The following is a 13931-nucleotide window of genomic DNA, read 5'->3' as shown; positions in this document are numbered from 1 at the left end:
GTCTGGCACGTTTAAATTTGCCGCCCTATGAATTCGCCACCCGGGGCTCGGAACCTGACTTGAAAAAATCCGGGGCTGCGCTGTGGTGTTACAGTTCTCCAGTGCTGAAGTCTCGCGTTCGATCCGCGATTTGGACAAAGTGATATTTTGTTTTTCTATTCAGTAACAGCGTGGAACATAAAATTTGTGCCCGATATGGCGATAGGCTCGCTCGCATCACATCGTGTGATGGAATACATACGGTGCAAAGTGAGTGCACAAGTTGCCCCTCTCCGTAGGTGTAGACCTTCGAGGATAAAAGGGTGACCTATCAACAAATAATCATTTCGAACTAATATCCTAGTGCCTTTCAAGTTACATTATGTAACGATTTTAATCGCTTACAGGTAACATAAGAAACACATTTAAAATTGGATGCCGTGAAGTAATCCGTGGGTCAAGGCGTCGTTGTATTATTTACAGAGATCGCGTGTCTGCGGCCTTGCTTTCATCTCATACCTTCGAGCAGCTGGTGCCACCGTCGCGAGATGCTATTGTTACCAGGTCTTAGCTATTTGGGCGTCCTCAGCGAATGACAAAACATTAGGTCTATTATGATGTTTGTGCCGAGCTCTATCATCCTCTTGAACCCTCGGCATCCTTCTAGGATCATCCGTTCTGCTCTATTTCGTACTGAGTGTAAGAGAGCAGTAATTGAACTACCACCCGACGATATCCTACGCGAATATAAGTTAGGCATTCATTAGGCATACTTACTACGTACGAGAAACATTCCCACCTTAAATAAAACTGCGTGTATGGCCTAGTCTCAATATAGCATAGTACACGACCCTAGATGTCGATCGATATAATAGTGACATGTGACACAAGTGCTAATATAATATTATCTACTAGGTATGTCATTTAAAGAACATCGATAAAAAATACAAAATGAACACTCTGGGATAAAAAATTATCAAAATATTCCGGCTAGTACGCCGAGTACCGGAGCAAAAAGCAACACAGATTCAAACGAAACGGTTAATCGTCGCCATTCAATTGTAAAATAAACAACGGATATAGGATTGCCAAGAAATTAAAACGAGAGGTTGCCTTTTCAATCATAAGATAAAAGTATTTAAAATATATTAAAAAAATCATTTATACTTTTAAAAACTAAGACACCGTCAATTATCAATGTCAAATATCGATATTACAATCTTTGAGATTAAAATAGATACGTTACAACTGTCACGTTCAAAGAGAGAGACAGAAACAAAGAAAACTGTCACTTCACTTCTTTTTTTACTGCAAAGCAAAGGTCATTGCGTTTTGAATCGTATATGACGTCATTTGGTGCTTACGTCGTTTTAGAATAAAACAAAATTCAAAGTGAATATCATGAATGAAAATATCTAAATTCTTAAAAAAGAAAAAATATGTGTCTCGTAATTTTAGATCCTGTTTCATAAAATATAAATATATGAGTACGTTGAAAAAATAAAATTGCGATTTTTTTTTCGTTTTAGAGCCCGCAGTCATTATCGTGAGAAGCTCGCGAATGGCGTACTGGAATCCCCAGGCCTAGCGACTACAGGGTTCTAGAGGAAAGTTGGGAAGGAATATCTGGAGAAGGAAGTGTGGGGAAAGGAACGGAACTCTCTTATGGGAGGGGAGAAGGCCAGGAAATGTTCGTGGTCCTCATAGACCTGAATGTGTCTCATGTCGAATGGCCTTGACAAATATCTCCCCGAGCATGTGCGTGTATTCGCTGTAAAGATCGAGCGGACAAGAATTGCCTCGGGGCAGAGGGGGATATAATGGCTATTAGTTACCTAAATGCGCTAGAATCAGTATATCTTAAACTAAATGAGAACTTGTTGAACATTAGAACGGAATATGCCCCAAGTGGCATTACCAATTTCTTTTTCGAGGTTAGCTTAACCTTTCTTATCAGGATTCGTTATTTTTCTATTCTAATTTTGAACTGCAATAATCACGCTTATTAGCAACTACCAACCCGCATTAAAAACAATATGCTCTTTATTTACGTAATTTAATTTGCCTAACGATAATTATTTCATTAAGTATACATACTTGACATACTTAAGACAACCTTGGGTTTTGATAGCAATTATGAGGCTTTTATTAGTTGATGTGACGATTTCGAAATACCTATGGACCTGTATTTTAATAAATTGTTTTATAAGTACATTTCTTTCTTTACCGGTATTTGGTGCTAAAAGCGGCACTTTATCCATACTTATATAAGCGAAATATCTGTTCTTTCATGGCTAAACCACTGAACTGATTTCTATAAAACTTGGTATGGAAAGGACATAGGTTCCTTTTTTCCCAGAAATATAAAGTCACGCGAGCAGAGTCGCGAGCAAAAGCTAGTAAGCTCCGGTAAGAAAGTTATCGTTGAGTTGGAGGACGTTCGAAATATTTTTCTTATAAAATATTAAAGTGACACGAAATAACATTTTTAACGCCGTGTTTCCGTGTTTTTATATTTATATGCATATAAATGAAGTTTGTCATACTTCATTTAATTTTATTATACGTAATATCTCTATGGCTTTAATGTTGTTTCTGTTTTCAGAGCAATAACATATTGCTTTTATTTGTAAATTCTATTAATCAGGACTATTGAAATAACATATTCATGCACACTAATCGTACTAGATGCACACAAAATATTTATTTAGAGTCTGTTCCCAATATAGGATGCTAGCTGAGCTGAGTATAAATATTCATTATAAAATAGAACCGCCTTAAAAAATGCAATTGATATAAAAACAGGAATACGAACAATAATTAAATTGCTTTTATTCTAGAATTTTCTCATTAACCCATATATTATAAATTAAAATTTCAATGAAGTATTTAGTATAATTACCAAGGCTGTAAAACTAGGCGAGGCCTTGATCTTGAGAAACCAACATACGAATAATATAACATAAGGAAACTTTATTTGAGTAAATAAATGTACAAAATAAGCAATTATTTGAATAATAATATATTTTTTTATAGTGGAATGTTTTTTTATTGTTTTCAATTTTTATATACAGAAAATAACAGGAAGCTGGTAGGAATCATGTAATATGCACTCTTTGCCACAAACAGGTAGTTGACATTGAATTAAACACAACTTTCCATTTGTAACTAAAAATGAGCCTAGTTTAAAATCAGTAACGATGTGTTAGTACACTCATTCTGTTTGTATTATATAAATAAATAACACTACTTTGATCACAACTATGCTCTTTAAGGGTTTTGTAAGATAAAGTAGAAAGGCTTGTTTACTTTGAGAAATTAACTCGTGGAAAATACTTATAAGTGCAATTTAAAGTTGAAATGCATACTAATTTATCTTTGTTAGACCGCGTACAATGAAATTTATTCTTCACCTAGTAAGACTTTCGGTAAGTTATTGCTTATATAACTCATAATAAAATAATCTAATAGAAATTATTTGGAAAATAAATCATTTCCAAAATTGTCTTTTCTTAGTACAGATAAAAGTTTGTTAAATTCTTAAGTATCCTCAATACAGCGCGAAAACAGTTCATGTGCGTGACTAGTGATGCCTCTAAAAAGACCGAATCACGTTTGATGTAAGTAGGGTCGCCAGATTTTTTTTCAGCCTAAGGAACAAATGCCTAAATGGGAAAAAAATACGGGATTTCAGTTTTTTACCCAGAAAAAATAAGAAACAAAATAATTTTGTGATATTTTTCCCATGATCAAATCAGTTTAACATATTTTTATTCGTTTTAACATATTTATAACATGTAAAACAATTATAATCATATTTAAAAATCGACTCGCTTTTTACTACATTTATTAAAAACCGAGTCTTATCGATATGTATGAGAAAATGCGAACGTGCTTGCGTGAGTACTTGTCAATCGTAGATCGATCGATTTACGGGACAGTCTGTCCCGCTGGGATGTTTTAAAGTGTGCCTAAAATACGGGACGTCCCGATATATACGGGACGTCTGGCAACACTAACATTAAGTAATAAGGTGAAAAGTTAATGCTAACTTATCTTACGTTAGTAATATTGTAAATGCGATTAATGATTTCTTAAGTTTAAGGGACTGTTAGACGTTGAAATAAAACTATTTTTCGGATTTTATCGCAATTTTCTCCAGACGTTTCGAAGACTGCCTCGGTAACGTAGTTGTACTGCATGCGCGGTACGGCAGTGCTTTGAGGTCCGGGGTTCGAATCTTGGGTCGTGCAAAGTTATATTTGGATTTTTCTGTTCAGTGTCAGCCCGAAGTCTGGAATTTGTGTCCGATAGGGCGATAGGCTCGTCCCCTATCGCATCTTGGAGGGAACACACTTAGCGAAAAGTGGTTTGCACTGGTTGCGTCTCTGCATACCCTTTCGGAGATAAATGCGTGATGTGTGTGTTTTGTTTCGAAGACTTTACAGCCTTCATGGTCACGAGAGGACTAAGGTGTTGGTCCTCCTAAAAGTCAGTTACAATATCTACCTATATTTTACAATTATACAAAATGTTTAAATTTTTTCGGCTGTTGACCGCCCGATCTACGCAGTTACCGAAACGTCGTAAGAAAATTATCTATACTTATAATAAATCTGTAGAGAGGTCAATTCTGTACATGAAATATATTTCCAAAATAACTATCATGGGGTGATTAGGGATTGATACTGATGCCAAAAATGCAATTAGTAAAATTTTTGTCTGTCTGTATAACCGTTATAGAAACAAAAACTACTCGACGGATTTTAACGAAACTTGGTACAATTATTTTTCATACTCCTGTGCTGGTTATAGTATACTTTTCATCACGCTACAATTAATAGGAGCAGAGCAGTGAAGGGAAATGTTGGGAAAACGGGAGAAGTTACTCCATTTTTAAGCTTCCGTCGCGTGTGCAACCTTAATGGTTAAAGCTACACAGAAATCATGTATGACGGAAATGTTCTCCTTAAAATTATGTAAAAATATCCCACGACAGCATATGTCTATCTTTTATGGTTGACTCACAATAACACGTGTAACTCCCGATAGCTTAGCAGTTCGAAGCTTTCTCATTATATTTGTCTACTCTTACGTTTATAACACTCTCAGTCATCCCTAATTAAAAAGTTAACATTATTAAATATTCCATAAAAAAGAATCATAGAAATCGGTATAGAAACACCAAAGTTATACATGAAATACGCTAATAATAAGCCATCACGCGTGAATACTGAATCATGCTATATGTTTCCTTCGATTTCACTAGGATCCCATCATCAGACCCTGACCGGACAATCGGACCACCTGCATACAACCATACATTAAAAAAACATCCCGACAAATTGAGCACCTCCTCCATTTTTGAAGTCCGAAATCCACGCGGGCGAAGCTGCGGGCGGAAGCTAGTAATATAATTAAAATAATTTTAACAAAAAATTAAACCGCCTTCAAAAATCACTCAAAACCAAAAATAATTTCTCATAACAGGTATATATTGAACACCAATTTTGGAGTCGGTGCTTAATTAAAATTACTAGTTAAGCTAGATAAATACATGTGTAGATAGAAGAATACAAAATAAATGCAGAAACAAGAATTGTTTAGGGCTCCGTTGTATAAGAACGGATCACGTAAACCTAATGCATTGACACTATTATGCGTATCACATCTTTATTAGCATATCCTACCCTTGGACTAAAAAACACGTGTGCGCTCACCACACCGCGGTCCAAATTAGGACATTTGTATCATATTTAGTGCAGCTTGCATTACTTTACGATTTGCGGACCTTGAAATAAAGTCTCTAATATTACAATCTCAGAAACCTCCAACATCAATGAATCCTCAGGAGCCATATCCAAGATGACTTTACAATCGTTAACGCTATCGTTATGTATGGGAATGGTATATCCTAACGATTGACTTATCTATAGTAAGTACTAAGTATATATTGTACCCATACGTTTTCCTGTTTTCTCTTAGCGTTAAAGATTGGCGGCATCTTGGTTACCGGCGCACGTATGTAGGCGACGATAATAAAACTTCCAGCATTAGGAGAAAACCGCCTCCAAAATTATCCCGTGTACAAAAAAAAACCACACCGATATGATCATAATCATTGATGTCTCATCCTCTCTCAGTGTCCGTCCAGAGCCGAGGTTCGTCACCCGTTTGTAGTTTTTTTTTTTTTTTTTTTTCTATTTCCCCTCTTTCTAGTATAAGGTCTTGTTTTTAACTTTATTTTTATTATACCATACAACTATTTTATATCTTATTGCTACTGTATTTAAAACTAAAATATAATCATAAAATTTAACTCTTATTTAACCCGTTTGTGGGTTGCCCTCACCATAATTTCCAAGGGTTGTGAGCGTCTAAAACGCTCACCCAAAAGGTGTGTTTGTATAAGCCGGCCCTTGCCAAGCTATCAAACGTAGTGTCATGTTAAAAAAATCCGGTATGATCAGCAAAAAAAACCGCGATACGTTTGTAACATGTTTTAGTGATTGTTTTTACATCCATAAAACCAAACACTATTGGGAAACAATTATTTTCTAATTGAATTAAGAAAATCGAATTTAGTTATTTGGTTCTCCAGCTGACTAAACAATTATTAAAATATTATAACTTATAGCTATAATGTAAACCCAAGTAATATTATTGATAGTATTAATAATAACAGTATTGATATATGGATTTAATTATTACTTAGCTTACAGCCAGCTATAAGTTGAAAATAGCTAATCCGACAAAAAACTTACACCACTTACATTGAAAATACATTTGATTTTTTTTTCCAACTAAATACAATATCAATGTCACCATACTGCAACGATATAAATGCCGACTTATTTACTTGTGTGGCATGTCTAAGCCGAGCACAACCCTTATTATAGTTGCCGAATTTAGTTTGTGGTGAACCGTCAATCAGACAAGTTTAAAAGTCGCTTACGTATCGAAAATTTGACGAATTCGTTATGAGAGTGAGTGAGTTAGTCGTATACTTAGTTTCATTTAAAAAAGTGTTTCATATTATTTAAAATTCTTTTCGATGACATAATATTTTTATACCGTGTTTAATAATGAAAATTATTTTGTATATTTATTTTTGTGGAGATGGAATAACGATAATTCATATAATATTGTGTGTTCCAATTGTATTAATCATTTATTAGTAATGAACCTATCATTTATAATTATAAACTGACTAATGTTATAATATCTAGCAATAATAATCAGGGTTCCCAAATTAGTGGTTTCCCCCCAAATTTAGGGGTATAAGTTGTGTGAAAAGGATTTTTTAGGCTCTAAATATTTTTAGAAGTAGCTATTTTTTTTTATATATATATTGTTTCGCAATCGTATTTATTTGTTGGCCTGGTGATTAAGTGACTTAAGGATGAGTTAAATAAAAGGTAAATATTACCAATTTCACTTAAGAAATACGAGTTTATATATAAAAAAAACTGTTAACTACACTCTGTGGTGACAATTTACTTTGCTTATATTAGGAATAACCATAAATAGGTTGGTTCTTGTGTGTGTGTTTTTTTTTTGGTGCTGATGGAATAGCGATAATATGAGCACCATCAACTACCATTTTCATACCCAAATTATGAAAGTTAGGAACTAGAAGGAAACTATTTTTAAGTATTATATCGAATCTCTTTTGGCCATATTAATACTTTTTTCACTGAGCTAAGGTAAATAATTTTTCGTCTTGGTAACCCTGCTATTACTGAACCCAACGCTACGTAGTAACTTATAACAAGCTTATTTACGATGTTAAATATGAATAAATGTTAAGGTACTATTATTGATTCTTAAATAAACATTTTATTTTAGTACACAATTAAGTACTTAACATTGGCGCACAATGCATAACTGAAACCTATTCATTTATTAGTCTGAACCTTGAAACGAATTCCAAATAGCACTAAGATTTTAAATTAAATCGTGCGAGGCACAGGGATTTATAAAATAATTAATTTGAGCCCAAAAATAGCTTTAAATGTATCAGTTTAGTGTCCAATACCATAGTTTAAGTAATTTATGTTGGAATATATCCTTATACTACGCAATATACGTGGTGATGTATAAATAAGGTAGTTTCGTGTGTGCACCGCGTGAAAACTGCGTAACGAAATAACCGACAAAATACATTTTTGCAACATTGCTGAAGGACATAAGCAATTAATTTATGATTCTTTAAATAAACGATTCCACTAACGCAAACTTAAGTGTATAAATTTGTTACAATTTTATAAACAGATGCATGTAGGTTACAATGTCAGTTCCGGATTAGAGGCTATGCAAGGAAATCTTAGTAAATTGAACGCGACAATGAACAAAATTAAGCATTGCTGTGTCGAATAATATAAAACAATTAATCAGATATTATTATTTAATACAAAAAGTATGCTTTATATATTTGTATACCTACCCATTCTAAAATATATATAAAAGTATACATAACACATATCAATAGTCTTGCGATAATTCGTTATATTTTTATTTTATTCTTCCTTTCTCATTTATTATAACATATATATTCTATTGTTTTTATACGTTTACTCGTGTCTGATGCATTCCCTAAAGATTTCTAGACCGACCTGCATCCATAGTTCATTTAAGTCGGGCCCCCCAAGGCAATTCTTGTGCGCTTCGTCTCGGCACCGTATGCACGCCCATGCACGGATGGACATTTATCGCGGCCCTGGCACACAGTTAAATGTGTATACCTTATGTTTACCAATTCACATTGAGGCCTATGAGGGTTCGCGAACATTTCCTGGCCTTCTCCCTTCCTCCCATACTAAGAGGGTTCCTTCTCCTTCCCCCACACTTTCTTCCTCAGATATCCCCTCCCAACTTCCCTCCAGATCCCTGCAGTAAGCTAAGCCAGGGATTCTAGTTTCCCATTCGCAGGTACCCCAAGTATTGACTGCGGGATCTGATATTAATAAAAACCTTCACCAGTTCGTCTGTCCACTTTGTAGGTCAACGTAAAAAACTGCGTTTGCTGGAAATATGAACGAAATGTGACACATATAGACCTAGTATATACCTACAGTTATTTTATTGTTAGATAGATTTCGGAAAATGCCACGAGCAAAAACGCGCTATACATGAAACACATTAAAAGAATAACTTAATATATTTTTGTGCAACAGACGTTGGTTATCGGCATGCATCCGGAACTATGCAATGTCCGTGAACTTGAAATGTTAAGGTTAAATAACAAAACAACATCATTCACATTGACCTTCTATCTCCAAAATGAATGTTATGTAATTTTATTGCAAAATATCTATTTTATTGTTAGGTATTCGTCGGAATGTATATTCTATTGATTGAAAATAAACTAGCGTTCATTTACCGGTTAACTCAATGGGAATTTGATTTTAACCCATGTTAATTATCTGTCTTTTACTTATTGGCACACGCAATTGTTACAAAAATTCATTTGAAAATACACAGTCATGCTATATTATAATATTACTTAGGTATGTGTGTTTTTTATCAAAATATATTTAGTGGTATTGGCATCAAACTATTCCTCTTTTTTACAGATTGGCGTAACATCAAGTAAAGTTCATTGACTATTAAAGTTAAGATGTTGACATTAAACTCCGTGGCAAATGAATTTCTGAAAGTGCTGCAGGCGTCATCAGGCTCTCCTTTGGTGCGTTGGCTGCTAAATGCACTAGCTATATCTAGCGCCATTCTACCCACTGGATGGCCTGATAACTACAAACTAACAGGTATAATACATATTATCTGTACACTAGCTTTTGAAGTATTTGAGCAAAAGACGACGTAAAATCAAAAGAACAATACTTTTTAGCCAACCTATTTCAAAAACTCAAATGTTAATAATTTTATTTAAATACCATTTCTCGGATATGAAGATGCCAACGGCAAAGAGGCTGAGAGCACCCTTCCAAATGTCCCTAATATAGGCTAACCAGGTCGCCATATCGTTCACGTCGACTTATACAGGCTCATTTTAACATTACATTAATAAATGAAACTACGTACTCAGCTTTCCTTAGAGGTACCTGAAGACGAATTAGGTACTAACTAGCGTAACATTACCTTCGCCAAAAGTCATCCGTAAGTACATTTTCATCAAAAAACCCAATTTTACTTTTCTGATTCTTTGGTCATTTTGCAGTTTAGTTTACGTACAATGTGTGTTTTATTACGAATATGGTGTGTAGCATTAGTGGCATAAGAAGGCTACAAATTGAAATTACTTTTTATTTTACATTTACGTTTGGAATAAACTTATTGTAAGATGATATATTCAAGAAGATAAGTACATGGTTTCGTTTTGTTAGGCAATGTCAAAATGACCTTGTATATGTGCTTCTGTAAAATATCTACAATTTAGATGATAAGTCTATGTATTTTGTAGTACATTTATACAGATGGTGAAAGGTTCGACTTCATCGTGGTAGGATCTGGTTCCGCTGGAGCCATTGTTGCGGCGAGACTAAGCGAGTCACCATTGGTCAATGTCTTGCTCATCGAAGCCGGTGGTGATCCTCCACCAGCTAGTGTGGTAAGTTCTGAGTTCAGAGTGGGTGCTGGCGGAATCCAGGGTAGTGTATTATGAATGTGGGACGACTGCCTCAGTGGCGTAGTTGTACTGAGGTCTCTGAGGTCCTGGTTTTTTACCCCGGGTCGTGCTAAGTGATATTTGGGTTTTTATGCTCAGTATCAGCCCAGATTATCTGGAATATCTAGAATTTGTGCCTGATGTGGCAATAGGCTTGCCCCCTATAACATCATGGGACCATTGACACTTGGCGAAAAGTGCCCTGGTTGCGCCTCTGCATACCCTTTCGGGGATAAATGCGTGATTATGTGTGTGTGTGTGTGTGTGAATCTATGATCACAAACTTCTTTTTCTCACAAATTAAACGTTGACGGCAGATGTGTATCACACCTATATTTCATCAACTATGTTAAGTCACCTGATACAGCTGGAGGATTCAGGCCCAATGCCATTTACCGGCACCATACAGACCCTACTCTGATAATCGTAAAAGACCCAATATCACTTTACTTAAAACGGAGATCGTACCCCAGCCCTCTGCAGATGCAGTCAGTTAATTTCAATTGTTTACAATTACAATTACGTCACTGCTGTATATATAAATTATAAATTAGTTTCCTGTTTACCAGCAATTAATAAAAGGAATTTTCCGTTCTTTATTGTATTAATATATAACAATAATAATAAAACCAGCCCAGCTGATAACACTCTATCAATGTTAAGTACTCTGTGATTCTAGATTCCTCTTCATATAAGAAGTTTAAGAAACGTATCGGTAGTATTATGCCATTAGCCCTAAGTATATTACTTTATGGCTTAATTTGTGATTTCAGGCACCAAGCTTATTCGCTATTCTTGCTAATACCGAATACGATTGGGGTTACAAAGGATACCTCGATGATGAAGTCGGCCGCAGTCATCCCGGCAGACAGATATTCATGACGCGAGGCAAGATGCTAGGCGGCTGTTCTTCAAACAACTATGAAATATATTCTAGAGGAGCACCACAGGATTATGACGACTGGGCCCAGGAAGCTCCCGGTTGGGACTGGAATACTTGTCTCTATTATTTCAAAAAATTAGAAAATATGACTGATGCCACCGTTTTTCAAAATCCATATAATGCTTATTTACATTCCACTAACGGGCCGGTTAAATTAACGCGGCCTGACCCTAACCCTTACGTTTCAGCAATAAACGAAATTGTCCTTAATAGTTATCAAGAGTTGGGAGTCAAGGTAGTATTAGAAAATAACGGCCCAGAAATAGAAGGCGTTTCGCAACCTCACTTCACTTTTGGAAATGGTCGAAGATCAAGTACTGCAGAGGCTTATTTAAAACCTAATAAGGATAGACCTAATTTAAAAATAGCAAAATATTCAAGAGTATTCAAAATATTAGTGAATCCATACACATTGAAAGCTGACGGCGTTGAAGTTCTTCTACAAGATGGTACTTTATGCAAGGTGTATGCCGATCTGGAAATTATAGTATCAGCTGGCACTATCGATAGTCCAAAACTGTTGATGCTCTCAGGGATAGGACCTAGAGAGGAATTACAAAAACATGGTATAAATGTTCTTTTAGACTTGCCAGTGGGTAAAAATTTACATGACCATTCATACGCACCTATTTTATTCACTGGAAAAAAAGGATTAAGCAGCGTAGTCCCAAATCTTTTGGTACCTACTGAGTTAGATTCCGTACCCGTTCCAATACAAAACGGTTTCTTCCGTCTTAACAACACATTTAGCTCTCCAAATAAGCCTCAATTTCAATTCTTTAGTACGTATTTCGGCGCCACAGCGTCTTTAGTATTGCAATATGGTTGTAAAACCGTTATAAATTATGATGACGCGTACTGCACGTCATTGGCTGAAGCCAATTTATTTAGAGAGGTATTTCTAACTTCTTTGTTACTCCTGCATCCGCTGTCCCGAGGCCAAGTAAAATTACAAAGCAGCAGCCCTTTTGAAAATCCCTTAATAGAAATGGGATATTTTCGAAATGAAGAAGATTTAAAAACGCTGGTGAGAGGAGTGAAATATATATCAGGTTTGACCAAAACTTCATACTTTAGAAAAGTTGGTGGTCAGATGTCTAGACTTAACGTTCCAGCTTGTAAAGAATTTAAATGGGGTTCAGATGCCTATTGGACCTGCTACGTCAGGAACACTGTAGGATCACTTCTCCACCCTGTGGGAACTTGCAAAATGGGAATCGATGGCGTGGTAGACGAAAGACTTAGGGTGCATGGGATCCATGGGTTAAGGGTTGTTGATGCGTCTGTCATGCCTCGGATTTCTAGCGGCAACACAAACGGCCCGACCATGATGATTGGTGAGCGTGCGTCGGACCTAATAAAGGAAGACTATAGTCAACTATATTTGAACTACTTCCAATAACAGAAATAGATTAAATGAAATAAAAAAAAATCAGCGCCAAATGCCAAGAGAAGGCAACTCCTAAAAAGAAGTACACCCCATACAAGACATAGTTTCAGTTATGTTATTGCATGACCGCCTTTAAAAATTATCGGAAATGCTGCGTGTGATTCTAAGTACGCTATTAGATTTCTATTTAGTTCAATTATTGAACTCGCATTGGAGATTTTTTTACGATAGTACAGGATATGGAATACACATGTTTTCTTATAATAAACTTGTGATGCGACATATATTTACAAAATCATTCGATACAAGTCGTCTGATAAGTCTCGTTGCGCCTACAGCTTATGGACTTTACTATTTTTTTGGGATCTGCCGCGGTTATCACCGGGGGTACCCTGCTAACGGTGTACAAGCGATACCCCGGCTTAGCAACCACGGCAGTCCCAAGAGGGGATAGAGAGAAGGAAGAGAAGAGGAAGGAGTAGGAGTTTGTTAGGATGGTTTGAAGGGAGAGGGAAGGGAGAGGGAAGGGAGATGTTCGCGAACCCTTATAGACCTCAATGTGTATTTGGCAACCAAGAGGTATACACATTACACTTTGTGCCTAGAGGCGCGGCATAATGTTCCCCCGTGCAAGCTTATGGACGTTAGGCAAGCAACTCATAAAACTAAGCCAAAGTCGACGTGCAAATTATTCAAAAAGTATGTCTTTCCAACCCCACCTTGTAGTGGAAAAACAGATAGAAAATATTCTGATAACTGATAATTAGCATTTATTAATACCATTGTTGGAATTCATGTGAATAAGGAATTAAGATTTTATGTATTTAGTAGGTACGCGGTACATTATTTGTTTACATTTCGTGTTTAAGACTGCTAATTTCATTAAAAACAATTGTAAATTGAGTGAGGTAGCATGTTTAGAAGGGTTAATTTAAAAAAAATCGTTTAAGACATGATGTATTTTAAAGCTAGTCATAAAATTGTATATGATT

The 13931-nt window shown here is 35.7% G+C and overlaps 1 protein-coding gene across 4 annotated transcripts; it reads left to right on the top strand.

Moving 5' to 3' along the window:
* Positions 1-3221: 3221 nt before the first annotated feature.
* On the top strand, positions 3222-13931 carry LOC115441086 (glucose dehydrogenase [FAD, quinone]). Of its 4 annotated transcripts, none has more exons than XM_030165976.1 (4): positions 3222-3407; positions 9555-9746; positions 10416-10549; positions 11380-13931. In XM_030165976.1, exons 2-4 carry the CDS (start codon positions 9599-9601, stop codon positions 12949-12951), a joined length of 1854 nt encoding a protein of 617 aa, XP_030021836.1. In that variant the 5' UTR covers positions 3222-3407; positions 9555-9598; the 3' UTR covers positions 12952-13931. The 4 variants fall into 4 exon arrangements, with proteins under 4 accessions (XP_030021836.1, XP_030021585.1, XP_030021752.1 ...); XM_030165725.1 differs by lacking the exon at positions 3222-3407 and adding an exon at positions 6856-6965; XM_030165892.1 differs by lacking the exon at positions 3222-3407 and adding an exon at positions 6856-6969.

The sequence above is a fragment of the Manduca sexta genome, chromosome 7 (genome assembly GCF_014839805.1).
Source record: "Manduca sexta isolate Smith_Timp_Sample1 chromosome 7, JHU_Msex_v1.0, whole genome shotgun sequence".
Taxonomy (NCBI): Eukaryota; Metazoa; Arthropoda; class Insecta; order Lepidoptera; family Sphingidae; genus Manduca; species Manduca sexta.
Note: the sequence above shows the minus strand (reverse complement) of the source record. Positions and strands in the feature narration are given on the sequence as shown.

Bases quoted from the DNA above. Each gene is read 5' to 3' on its own strand.
- LOC115441086 (XM_030165976.1), top strand. From the start codon at position 9,599: ATGTTGACATTAAACTCCGTGGCAAATGAATTTCTGAAAGTGCTGCAG. The intron at 9,747-10,415 runs GTATAATACATA...ACATTTATACAG, and splicing joins TGATAACTACAAACTAACAG to ATGGTGAAAGGTTCGACTTC. The intron at 10,550-11,379 runs GTAAGTTCTGAG...TTGTGATTTCAG, and splicing joins ATCCTCCACCAGCTAGTGTG to GCACCAAGCTTATTCGCTAT.